Raw genomic sequence first — 13,026 nt, 5'->3', positions numbered from 1 at the left:
GTCTGGGGCTATAAAAAGGTACAGGACAAGAGCGTGTCTATCCTTCTGATCTGCTTCCATGTTTGTAACCAGCACTTATCTAATGCCACTTAGGAAGTGTTACCAAGGAGACTATTTGCATCCTGCATGATGTTGCTAAAGCAACATTGCTAAATTAGATGCAGAGTTCCTAGCCTTCACCCAGTGTATTTGCATTGCTATGAAAATTAAATAGTCATAGGCTTGAACTATATTTGGGTCATTCACTCAGTCAAGCACCTGCAAATAGTCCCATGGCAGCAGCAGTGGTGTTCCCCCTTAAATCCATTATATCTAGGGCTCATCTTCTATGGGTATTTCTGCCTTGTGTGCCAATGTGACTTGGAGGCAAAGCAAGCCATCTTTGTCTTATAACCTTCCCACACAGGACATGCTTTGGCTTTTATTTGAATGCTTTTGGAGATTTTCACTGTCACAAATAATTACAGCATTGCGTTATTTGATGAAGCACAGCAGAAGGCGGTTTGTAAGGAGCAGATATGTATTAATATCTCAGGCACAAGATGGCTTAGGGGCACTGGAAATGGGACAACTTGCATGGAGTTTATGGGTCAGATGTTCAGCCTCACTCTGAGTCTTGGTTCAGCTGTAAACTGTCAACATTTATGGTTTAGTGGTCAATATTGGTGGTAGGTGGATAGTTGGATTAGATGACTATAGGGGTTATTTCCAACCTGAATGATTGCACGAATCAAGGGTTTCAAGATGGCTCATGGAAAAAAAAAAGATACTTATTAAGGAGGTGATAATAATTTTAAAAAAAAGAAAAAGAAAGAAACTATAAAGAATTATATGAAAGCTATAAACAAAATCAAAGGTCAGAATCTATTTTAGGTGAAGTTACGGAATAAATTAAACAAAAACCCACACTGCTGTCAACACTACAGGATAAATCAAATGGAGAAAGATCACTGGTTGGAGGGAGACAGAGCAAAAGGAACCAGAAGATGTGTTTGCATTGGTTTTCAAGGCAAATAACAGCTTCTACAGAGTCTGGACATTTATCAACATGCTAAATAACATACTTAAAATAATTCTCTACTTATTTCAACTGCCAGGAAACTTACAGCAGAAATTACAATTGTTTACTAATACATGCAATTGTGCATGTACAATAAATTTCGCTTACTTCCCCTGGTAGGTGGTAGGTGGGTGATTGGACTGGGTGATCGGACTGGATGATCATAGAGGTCTTTTCCAACTTCAGTGATGTTATGATTCTATAATTGCATTATTCATGATTCCAAGCAATGTCACAAAGAAAGACACTGGGCTCTCTGAACTCAGCTCAAGTATTCTGGTGTAAATCTAGTGCAACGTGTTATCCTTGCAGCTTTCTATTCTGATGTTCTGAGTAATACACTTTGGATGAGCATCCATAAAAATAAAATACCATCCCACCAATACCTATCTGGAGCTCTCCATCACTATTTAATGCATTTATTCCCAAAATAACTCCAGCTTTTAACACTTTCTAATTTAACAGATAAACTCAGGCAAGGACATAAATACTTGGCATCTGTCACTGAATTCAATCAGCTCCCTGGATCAAAGCAAAAGCACCCTGCTCTGCCTCAGCCATAATACGGTTTGGGTGCCTCTTGTTAATCAATCCTTAGCACCCAGAAGCACAACTAAAAGCACACCTGGGAGCATTTTACTATATATAAAACCTCTGTTCCCACAGCAAATTTGATCTGCTTGCAGAATCTAATCACAAGAAGGTAATTCTCCTTCCTGATGAACAGCTTGAGAGTGCCTATGCCCAGGAAGCTTCTGATCCAGAACTTCTGATTGCTTATGCCTGGGAATTTAAGCTGAAATGCCAGAATATGGGGTGAGGAGTTGGAAAAACTCAAGTAATTTGCTACCAACATTGGGTCTCAGCTGAACCAAGCAGAGTCAGGAATGTCCTCTGGCTCATTTGTTTTCAGCACTATTTAAGGATGCTTTTCAGAGGGCTGCAAGAGGCAGTGAGTCAGCAGAGCTGAATATGATTGCCTCAACACAGCAGGATGCTGGGGGTGCTGTGAGTTAGGAATATAAAGAAGAACACCTGCTGGCTCCCTCCATGGGCTGGGGATGCAAGGGAAGTCCTCGAGTCCCAGCATCTCTCTGGGAGGCAAAACTGGATGTTCCTACATGGACTCTGTAGGAACTGATGGATGTAAGAGCAGATGAACACAATCTTCCTGCCACTTAGCTGTGCTAAATATAAATGAATTGTTTTACCTTCCTAGACATCAGTCAATCTTAGGACATGGGAAAAAGAGGATGATCTGTGTCTTATGGGGCTAAGGTTTTACAATAGCCATACTCCCTCCCACCTCTTCCCATAGCCACAGCAAGGTTGCATTACTCAATAAAGATAGAGGAAGCAGTCCTCTGTAGGAAAGGGTCGTTTGTGTCCATGTAGAAAGGCTGCAAAAGAGCATTTTTAACCCTTTCCCAGGACTCAGCTTTCCTCACTGCCTACAGGTGCCCTGACACAGGCGACACAAAGCTCCAATGAAGGGTCAGAACTGAGCGTTTGCATCCCCAGTGGGCAGGGAGAGGGGAGAAGAGGTGACATCCCTTCCACCTGTACCTCCATCTTCATAATGTTCTATACGTGAGCTAGCAGAGCTGGCATGAGGATGTTCTCACCACACCCTGAGAAACACTGCTGGGCTCTGACTTACTGCTTCCCTCCTCCCAGTTCCTACGTGGCCTTATCTAAACTATGTCATAAATCTTCTGGGTTTTATCTGAACTCTCCTCCTGCTAGTGACATGCTGTACTCGTGAATAATGTTGTCTCCATCTGAATTACAAGGGGCACAGTAATAAAGCTCCAGCAGAAGCCAGGGAAGCAGTGGGAAAATAGCTAAAAGCTACACAGCACTGTTTCCCTATTTGTAATCTTCTGTCATAGTCTGAGTTGGAAGATTAGATAACGAGATTATTTACAGTGGCATTGCCGGGTGTGTATCACAAAACCTTTACTGTAAGACCATGGCAAGAATGAAATTTTAATTTTGCCTGCCTCTTCCCTGTGCCACAGCTCTGTACGCAGCAGTGCTTTTTTCTTTCACAGTGGGGTTATTAATAATGGATGTAACATTAACATTTCCAAATTGGGAGTTTACCCTCAGTCTCCATTTCCACTCATCATTTGGTAATTTCTCCTCCTGGGCTTCACACTGGGCTGACAACTGGAGGCCAATGATATCTTCTCAATGCAGAGCATGGACAACAGCAAGCACAGCTCACCTCATTCACTGCAACACGTCCCACCTGCAGGACCTCTCTGCTTGGAACTGCAAACAGATTTTTACTCTCTGCTAAGCCCACCAACACAGTCAATCCAGGCTGAGAACAACTGCCCAAAGCAAACCACTGTGAGTCAAATTGTCCATTAATCATCCAACAGAGGTAAGAACTTTCTGACAAAATGAATGCAGGACGTAGAATCATACAGGTTGGAAAAGATCTCTAAGATGATCCTGTCCAAACATCCACCTGCCACCTCTAAGTCATGTCCTTAAGTCTCAAGTGGTGAGAGTGGTGATGCATTGGCACAGGCTGCCTAGAGAGGTGATGGGGTCACCACCTCTGGGAGCGTTCAAGAACCATGGAGATGTGGCACAGAGGGATGCAGTTAATGGCCACAGTGGGGATAGGTTGATGACTGAACTGGGTGATCTTAGAGGTCTTTTCCAATGTTAATGAAATAAATGAAATAAAACACATTCTGTATGTGACTTCTACAGTTATTTGCACCCTATCCTCTAAGGGGAGTCAGTATGTCTGTGGGAAACCATCTCTTTCCTTCCTACCCAGTAAATACTTGCTAAGTACGGAAGATAAACATTTACCATGGACAAAGCCATCCTGTGATAAATACAGATATATTTTAAAATGTGATTGCACCAGTTGCTCAAACAAGAAAAATTCAGAGTAATACTAATACAATTAAATACTCAGTTACACAGATACCACTCAGGAAGGAGATCTGAACTGAACTTCTGTTAAAAAGATGTAATCTGGAAAGCAAATAAGCTCTGGATCTACTGCAGCTCAGCTTATCTGCCAAAACTGTCCAGCAGCAAGTTAAGAGTCCAATACTGTCTTTACATTAGATGATGTTGATGAGCAGCAGAGCACAAAACAGTCACATCTCCATCCAAGTAGCAGTTAAAGGGAAATCAAGCAGAGCTTATGCCTAACAGAGGATAAAAGATGATCAGTAGGGTATTTAAATCATATGTTGGCATATGGGAAGTCAATGCGAATTAGAATGAATCAAGCATAAGATGATCATGTTTCTTCTGATGAGATCAGGGTGTGATCTCCAGCATTCAAGTAAAATGAAGCCAGAGGGATGTCCAGACAGGAACTGTTCACAAAGACATTCATGCTCTCATTCAGCTCCCCAGGTAAGAAACCACTACCTCAAATGTGCTCATGATCAATTCCTCTGGGATAAAGGATCCCACATTTCCACCTCTGCTCAGCATCTCACTGAGCCTTGTCCCTTCAGAAGCCAGGCTCCTTACTTCATGCCTCAGTAGGACGAGACCTCAAAGCAGAACCCAAAATGCTTATGCAAGCCTGTTAGAAAATTCTATCCTGAAATACTTTATTTGCCTTTTAGCAAGGTCTCTGCACAAATACAGTATTTTCAATGACTATAAATATGTTTTTCAGATAAGAATTCTTCTGATTTGTTATAAAATGTGTGTCAGATGTAAGCACTGAGACTTCTCTTATATAGAGAAACACAGTTTACCAAATCCAATTCTATTACCACTATGAAAATGCCTTTTCAGGATAGGTGTGACTGTTGCCGAGAAGAAGAGCTCTTGTTGGCACCATATTTCCCTCCGTTTTAGGAAATGGACCTATAACCTCTCCTGAATCCTCTATTTGAAAATGAATGGAAATGTGCCAAACCTGACTTATTTGCTGTTCTCACCCAACAGATTTTCAAAGCATTTTGTTTGAAAGCAAATACTACCTTTTCAATTACGTAAAATGATTTGTTTTTTTAAAGACACACCAAGAGTAGAAACATTTCCACTGGGCCAATGGAACTTTTCATCAACTTTCTTTTTCTTCAATTCAACTGTTCACACAGTCGTTCATCACCTTTCTCCCTCTTCAATCATTCACACAATTGCTTCCCAGCATACTCTCCTGGCCTGGCTGGCAAAATATGCAGCAGTGATTTCCCAAGTCAAATATAAAGCTTTAATTATACGTGATAGGTTGCCTCCAATTCCCCTTCATGAACAGGAAGCACAACACAGAGAGTACAAGCAAGGCAAAGTCATTCCAGACAAAGGCAGACCTACGTTGAACGGAGAACTCTTGCAGCCACCCCATGACCAGCCCACAGACCTGTCACATCAGCAACAGTTGGCCCTGGACAGTTATGGAGATCCCCATCCACTGCTCTGCCAAAAGGATTGTTACGCAACTGGAAAATTACAAGCAAGTTGCCAGTCTTCTCTAGACCTAGTGCTAGACAGCATGTGTATTCTGGCCATACCAGTCAAGTGATGAGATCAACAGGCAGCAGGAAATCCCTGCCTATACCCATGCACATGTGTAAGCCCACACATGCAGGAACAGCTGGAAGTGTCAGTGTTAGCAGCACGAAACCCAAATACTGAATAAGAAAGACCAAAGAGAGGAGGGAGACTCTGCAAGGAATGCCAGAACTTTAGAATTTATTTTGTCTAAGATCTTAGTTTTCCAAAAAATGTTTACACAAAGTGTGAAGCGTTGGGTTTTTTAAACCAACAAAAAAATTGCACAGTAGTTTATCTCAGACGCCGACTGAGAAGTACTAACATTGACTTTCCAGATTTTTGCATGAAATAGCTCTGAGGTTTGAGCCAGTGAGCTGAGAATCCTTCCCCATGCTTCAGCAAAGAGATGAACCGAGGCTGTCTATCAGTGTTGTATACATATAATGCCACCATAGCATCCTCAACTCTGTAATTTTAGAACACAATCCTATTTTAATTCCATCTCCAGAAGGCCAGATAACCAATACTGCAAACATGAACTAGAATCTTATATACAACTTGCTTTTACCAGCTAGAGATGTCCAAGAGGGACTGGAGATGAAAACTTGCCCTAGCTCAGTTTTAACCACAGAGATGCATCAACTTAGGACCTTCAAATATGGCCCACCTGCCTACCTTCCTCCCCAGCTACACAGCCAGCAGTACCCATGTAGCCAGGTTACCAGGCAGATTAGGTTTGTGTACACATGTTGCAGTCACAGCAGAAGCTTTAACCGTTGCAAGGCTGTAAATTTAAAATTCGACTCCTGTCCCCAAAACTACTTTGGGATTTGTCAATTTGCAGCACAGCATTAACCACCTGCACAGCGCTGTGATTAAAGTCAGAAATGACTTCAGGATTTGTCACTGATTGTGTGCAGGGTGCCATCAATCAGGTTAATCTCAGATCAGACACAGATGGAGACTGCAGGATGGAGGTGCTATCGAAACATGGGTGTTGCAGACCCCACTCCTCAGGACAGTTCAGAACTGCATTCCTCAGGTGTTATAAAATTTCAAGGCAGCCTAAGACAGAGGACACATGGATGCACACTTTGAAACAAGGAACCACAGCAAAGTTACATACCGTAAGCATAACAACGTGTACTTGTGTACTTGCCATGGGCAACAATTTCAGTGATGCAGAAGTAGCTGGTTTCTACAATTATCCTAGCAGCAGTAGGTAAGAACAGCTGCCAAATCTGAAATCTTCCAAGCCTCTGTGTTAGAAACCTTTCCCAGATTCAGAGTTCTCCCCAAAATCTGGCATTTTGGTAGTCTTAGAAACTAAACAAAGTGGGGACTACTTAGACCCCTTGTCCCTTGGGGTGTCAGAGTAAGCTAAGAGAAACAGCTTCATCCATGAGAGACGTGGTGGGAGTTTGCACGTGGACTTCATGGAATCCCTGCTGTCTCCCAGATGAAGCCTGGATGTTCCGTTCCAGGCAAGACTCTGAGGCTGCCATGGCGATTAACTATTCTACAAGCACCCAGGCAGGGATGCTCACAGCAAGAAGCTGGCCAACATTAGGAGCAGGCTGCATGCCTCCAGCCATCACTGCAATCTCTGAACATCCCAGCTCCCTCTGTCAATGGTGTGGAGAAATTCTGAATTCTCAGCTCAGCATTGTCATTATCAGCTGAATATGGGTCGTCTTAGGAAAGCCCATAAGAGCAGGGTGAATGTGCAGTCTTTGTATGTAGCAAACTTTAAAGGATTCCTCTTTCATGACCTCCTCCAATCTCCTGTAAAATTGGACCCATTTTTGCACTTATAACATCTAGTATTAATGAGCTCTGAGAGCTACTAGACACTGTAGATGGCTGCAGCCTCTTTCTGTTCAAAGGGACCTGGAATCTACCAACTCCATTGTGTGTCCTCCTAGTCCTTGTACTGGAAGAGACAGTGAAGAGTGGAGTTCTGCCTCTTTTCTGTATGTCAGTCATGACTTCATATGTCTGTCATTTACCACCCCTCTGCATCAGAGGTTCAGTTCAAGCTTATTCAGTCATTCCCTACATTAAATTATCCCAGACCTCTGATTATCCATCCTTGTTACCCTCCTGTTTTTGGTTCTCCCTTATCTTTTTTAAGATGGTGGAAGGTGAAGAACAAGAACTAGACTCAGACTGATACAACAATTTACTCATGGCTTCTACTTCTGTTTGGCTTCCCTTATAATTTCTAATATTACATTTGCTTTTTTGACTGCTACCGAGACTTGGACTAATATTTTCAGCTCAATAGCCTGTTTTGGTTTCTACGTCTTCCCTTGGGAAATGCTGTTAACAAAGCCCCACATGAAAAGCTGCACCATCACCTGCTTCACCAACAGGCTCCTGTACCTTATGAAAGGGAGAATCAAAAAGAAAAGCAACATCAATAAATTGCTGTGTTTGGAACGCTGGGCAATTTTAGGCAGTTGAAATGCAATAAATCAAAGTTCAGCAACATGGGGAAAGAACAGAGAGCTTGAGAAAAGGTCGTATAAGTCTGAGAACCAGAACCAAGCCAACCCTTCCACCAATCCAGGCACGCCAGCGGTCAGAGGGACACGCTCAACCCAAGGCAGAATGAAAGCAGAAAGCAGGAAGCTGAAGGCAACCTTCAAAGCCTGGAACAACAAACTTTCTGACTTCCTAAGGCTGGAAGAAAAATGAAATGATACTTTGAGGAAGAATCAATTACCACAGCAATGGGAGCTGAGGTGAATCCATGGCATCACTACCGACATTCTCTCAGTGCTGTGCTTGCACCCTGACCTCCAGTCCCCACATTCATCAGCTGCTCATGTCCTTTTACTCCTCATTTGGTTTTATCTTGCAAGTGCAAGAAACAGAGCTGGCAGTGCAATACTCTTTCCTGTCAACAACATATAATTATTGCAATGCGTACACCAGGCAGATCGCTATCTTCTACATTTACTTCAGAGACTCATAAAATACCAACAAAAGGAGAAAAATGTCCGACTTATTTATGTGCCAGTGGGACATATAACATTCAGAAAAGCAAAAACAAAAGTGCAGGCAAAAACTACATAAGCCCGTAAGGCATATCATCATGACTGGCATCCCCACTGGCCAGGGCTGTCCCACCAAGCTACCAGCCTACTTTGCAGGTACTCCAGAGACACAAACCCCAGAGTGTCCTGCAGAGATCACCCAGGCACATGAGTTAGAGTTATCTGAGCAGCACGTACAGAGCAGTTTTCTGTCAGGAACCACAGAAGCATCCAGCCCAGCATGACTCAGATCTCCATGGGAGCCTCCAGATGCTACTGCCATGCAAATAATAGAGCATAACCCATGAGTAATCAGCCAGTTCTGAGAAGAGCGTCTCTGACTACCTCGGGCTGTCTCGACTGTAGTGCTTGCATTCTTTAGCATAAATATCACAGGTGCTTTAACCCATGAGAAAACTGATAGGAAGAAATCCCACAGGCTGTCACTCACCACAGAGTGCAGCCTTCTGAGGCAAGAGGAGGCTCAGGAAAGAGCAGCAAACCTGCCTGACAGGCTGGAGGAGAGGACTGAAGAGAGGAGACAGTAGTGCCTCTTAGCTTCTACAATGTAATATTGATCTGCGGTCCACAGAACTGGCTAAGCCTTACAGCTGAGGACATGGAGGACAAGTAAGGATATAAAGCCATTTCCCCACAGAGCTCAGGATGTGGAATTGATGTCCTGCACCTCAACTCTAGCCCGAGAACCGGCAAAAAGGCATTCCTAGCGTCCTGGAACAGCAGCACCACAGCCCAGAGAGGGTACACAGTCCACACTGTGTTTCACACCAAACAGCAGCACACACCTTGTTTGGTGGCAGTCACAAACAATGCTTCAGGGAGGGTGGAGAGCAAATATTTGCTGGAGTTTATCAACCTACATCATAAGGAGATCGTTATCAGATAATCGCCCTCTTCTGCTCATTAAGTAAGTACACAATGGATCACCTTCCATCACCCCAAGGAAACAGCTACATCTGCATTATGGGAAGTGAGGAATTCACAGGAATGCTGACAATAATTTCACTTTAGTCTCATACCATCAAATGACGACCTACTTTCAGCCACTGGCTGTTAAGTTTAACACCTGATCAGGGCCGTGGCAACTGAAGAGATGAAGTCCTGGATGTCTCTTGTTCCACTGGCTTTAGTCTTCACTGCCTCCACACTGGCCTCCAATCCCTGGAGCTGCCTAAGGCCACCTGGGGCCCTGAGCTGGTGGGGGACACTCAGCCTATGGCAGGGGATTGGAACTAGGTGGGCTTTAAGGTCCCTTCCAACCCAACCGCTCTGTGATTCTCTGATTAAAGCCTGCAGGCACAATGGTGACACCAGCACTGAGGGTGACTGAGTGATTTGGAAGAGGTCCTAAAGCCTTTGCATCTAAAGATTTCTATTGAACAGCAACTCAAAGCCCCTTCATAAAGGGCTCTGCAGATCCCATCTTAAAGCATTGCTCAGCTCTGAAAGAAGCTTTAAAACAATCAGCCTAGAGTTCCAGACTTTATTTCTGTGTTATGCCTTCAGTACCACCAAAAGCATCACATGGCCTTCAGAAGACCTGCTCAGATAAAGAGAAACATTTTTTAAGCAGGACAAGCAGAAAAGAAAACGTATAAAAACTTACAGTGCACTTGGGAAGCAGATCTACTCAGCATGGAGGTCATCTTATACAGCGCAGATGAGCTTGTAAGGCAGAAACTGACTTCACAGCCCCCACATCACCATAGTGTGGCTTCTTCAGCAAGAAGGAACCTATCAGCCCTGGCACAGAGCAGGAGAGTGCTCTGTGGTGGCTGCATTACAATGCGCTGTGCCCCTTGCCGAGCCAGGCACCCAGGGCAGAACCAAGGACCTTCAATTAAAATGCACATTACAAAATGTTAAATGGCAGATTTGTAACACCACTGTGTGACATTCGTACTTTCACTGCTCTGCCCTCCAGACCATTTTACAGGAACCCGTCAGATCCAATCAGACTTGTTTATTCTGCATTTAAATGTAGGACCTGAGGCAGTTTGGTTTCAAAAAGATGATAGAAAAGGCACATATTGTCCCTGGCAGTCGCTTCATTTTTACAACAAAGGCATCTCACTCTTTACTCAAAACTAAAATGATTTCACTGTTCTGCTACATTACAGATAGGGAATATTTCTACTTGCTGCCTTGGCACAGGTAGGAATTTAATTAAAATGGAAATCAAAGGAAGAACAAGACAAACAAAAGTGCCATTAGTCCCCCCCTACCCACCCCCTATTTGGGTGATCCATACAGAGCATCTCAGAAAGCTCACGTAAGCCACTGATAATGGATTAAGTGGCAGTGTCCCTTCTGGCTCCAGTTTATAAATTCTTATCTGCTTAAGGTTGCTCCAGAAAGACTTCCAGCTGACAGCACGATTCGTGGAGATAAATCCTCCCTGGCACTTTACAATTGCACACCAGCTACTACAGCATCGCATGTACCTTCTGGTTTGCATCGACAGGGAATGAAGGTTCACCGTACAGAGTTCAATACCCTCTCCTTGCAGGTTTAATTTTAAGCACAGCCACAGTCTGTGGCAGAACAGCAAGCATTTCTCATACTTCCTTGCACAGCCATTAAGAAAGCCGTGGTATAATTACCCTCAGCTCATGCAAATGCTCTATACCATCCAGGCACAGAGGAAGGGAGCAGAGAGGTGAAAGGGAAGGATAACCAGAGAACCCCTCTGAGCTGGGCAGCTGGTTGCCATATATCATTAACCCATTCCACTCCCCTCAAACATACCAAAGAAGCATCCAAAAGCTCAGTACAAATAAGGAAGAATACCAACATTCCTATTTCCCACACTGGTGGGTGCAAATTCCACGTCAGGGAAGATGCAACAAGTACTGACCATCTGAAACAGCTGTGGGAACAGCACCTGCCTTACTGCTTGCTTACAGAGGGATGTTGGATATCCTATCCTCTCCCCATCATTCTGTGCCTCCTCTGCATAAGTGTGCTTAACAAAAGGTCACATCAAACACACACACAGCGCAAGAAATCCCCTTCCAGAAGGACAGGTTATTTTCTGCTACAGCAAAAAGAGGGGGGGCACAAAAGGGCAGGGACAGAGGAGACCTCAGCAGTGACTCCCACTTGCTCGCCTTTCAGAAGTCAGCCCCATCCGACTCGGTCCTGATGGCGCTCCAGGATTTCAGAATAGCCGCACATGCTGGGCAGGGTGCCCCAAACACCCCTTGCCCTCCTGCAAACGGGACTGACAGCCCATACCGCACAGATGGATCTCTGAAGCACCCAGAAAAGATGCCAAAGCAAAGGAGCCATTCGCAGGGAAGCACATGAGGACGCTTCGGTGGTCCGTCACCTCCAACACGCTGACCCCGTGCTTTCCTGGGGCGCGGCCGCACACGAAGGGGACCCGCACGTGAAGTGTAAGGCGTAGGGCATCCCACCCTCTGAGCGCTCATCCCAAACTGGGGTCCGCGCGGCGCAGGGTTTCCATCCTGCCAGGCTGCCCATCCCACCTCGGGGTGCAACGGGGTGCCGGGGGTGCCGGCCGAGCCGTACCTTTGAGGTGGTGATGACGGGCGCGGTGCAGCCGGCCCTGCCCGCCGCGGGGCAGCGCGGGGATTCTGGAGAAGCGGCTGCCCATGGCCGCATTCGAACCGAGCCGAGCCGGGCGGCACCGCGCGGGGTCTCTCCCGTGGAGCTGCGGTGGTACCGGGGAAGGGGCAGCTCTCCAGCCGCGCTCACAGCCCCGCTCCCATCCCCATAGCCCCGCGCTGCCGCTGCCCTCCGCGGGGCCGCGCCGGCTCCGCGGCGGCTCGGTACGGCGGGGCGGGGCGGCGGCACCACCGAGGCCCCCCCCGCCGCTGCCCGTCGCTATGGAGACAGCTGTTCCGCTCCGGGAGGGAGGGAGTACGCGGCCCAGATGTGCCACCGCTGGTGCTACAGGTGGGGACACGTGCAGATGGCCCCGGACTGGGACGGGGGGGTGGTTCCAGGATCGGCGATGAAACACCCATGTAGGATGTGCGTCTGCATATTTACATTCACTTCAAAGAGCGCTGTAGGTTCTGGAGATGCTTTTGCAAGCTTTGCCTGGGATGTCAGCGGATGCTGAAGGCAAAGAACTGCTTCAGCTCAGCAGTATCAGGGCTCAAAAACATCCCATTCCCCATCCAGTTGAACGACATTTCTACTGGTCAGCTGCTTTCCAGAAGGAGATTTTTGTCTGTCCACCTCCACTCTGCCTCCTCATAGGGAATATCAGCCTCCCGGTCAAGGGCTACACGTGAATATTTTCACAATAAAATAGTTACTGCCATTAAATCCCCACCCAAAAGACCAAAAAGCACTATTCTTTGAAACCACTCAAATATAAAGCTGAGGTTGACTGGTAAGAGATAAGAAGCACTGAAGATGTGAGACAAAAATTGATGC

At 45.5% G+C, this 13,026-nt stretch overlaps 1 protein-coding gene across 1 annotated transcript in view; it reads right to left on the bottom strand.

The window, feature by feature from the left end:
- The window catches only part of NEURL1 (neuralized E3 ubiquitin protein ligase 1), a 140,934-nt gene extending 128,498 nt beyond the window's left edge, over positions 1–12,436 (bottom strand). Inside the window, exon 1 of the mRNA XM_072340409.1 lies at positions 12,151–12,436. Coding sequence (XP_072196510.1) covers positions 12,151–12,235 — 85 coding nt within the window. The 5' untranslated portion in view covers positions 12,236–12,436. The remainder of the gene's footprint in view (positions 1–12,150) is intronic.
- Positions 12,437–13,026: the final 590 nt, after the last annotated feature.

Source organism: Excalfactoria chinensis, chromosome 6, assembly GCF_039878825.1.
Source record: "Excalfactoria chinensis isolate bCotChi1 chromosome 6, bCotChi1.hap2, whole genome shotgun sequence".
Lineage (NCBI taxonomy): Eukaryota > Metazoa > Chordata > Aves > Galliformes > Phasianidae > Excalfactoria > Excalfactoria chinensis.
Note: the sequence above shows the minus strand (reverse complement) of the source record. Positions and strands in the feature narration are given on the sequence as shown.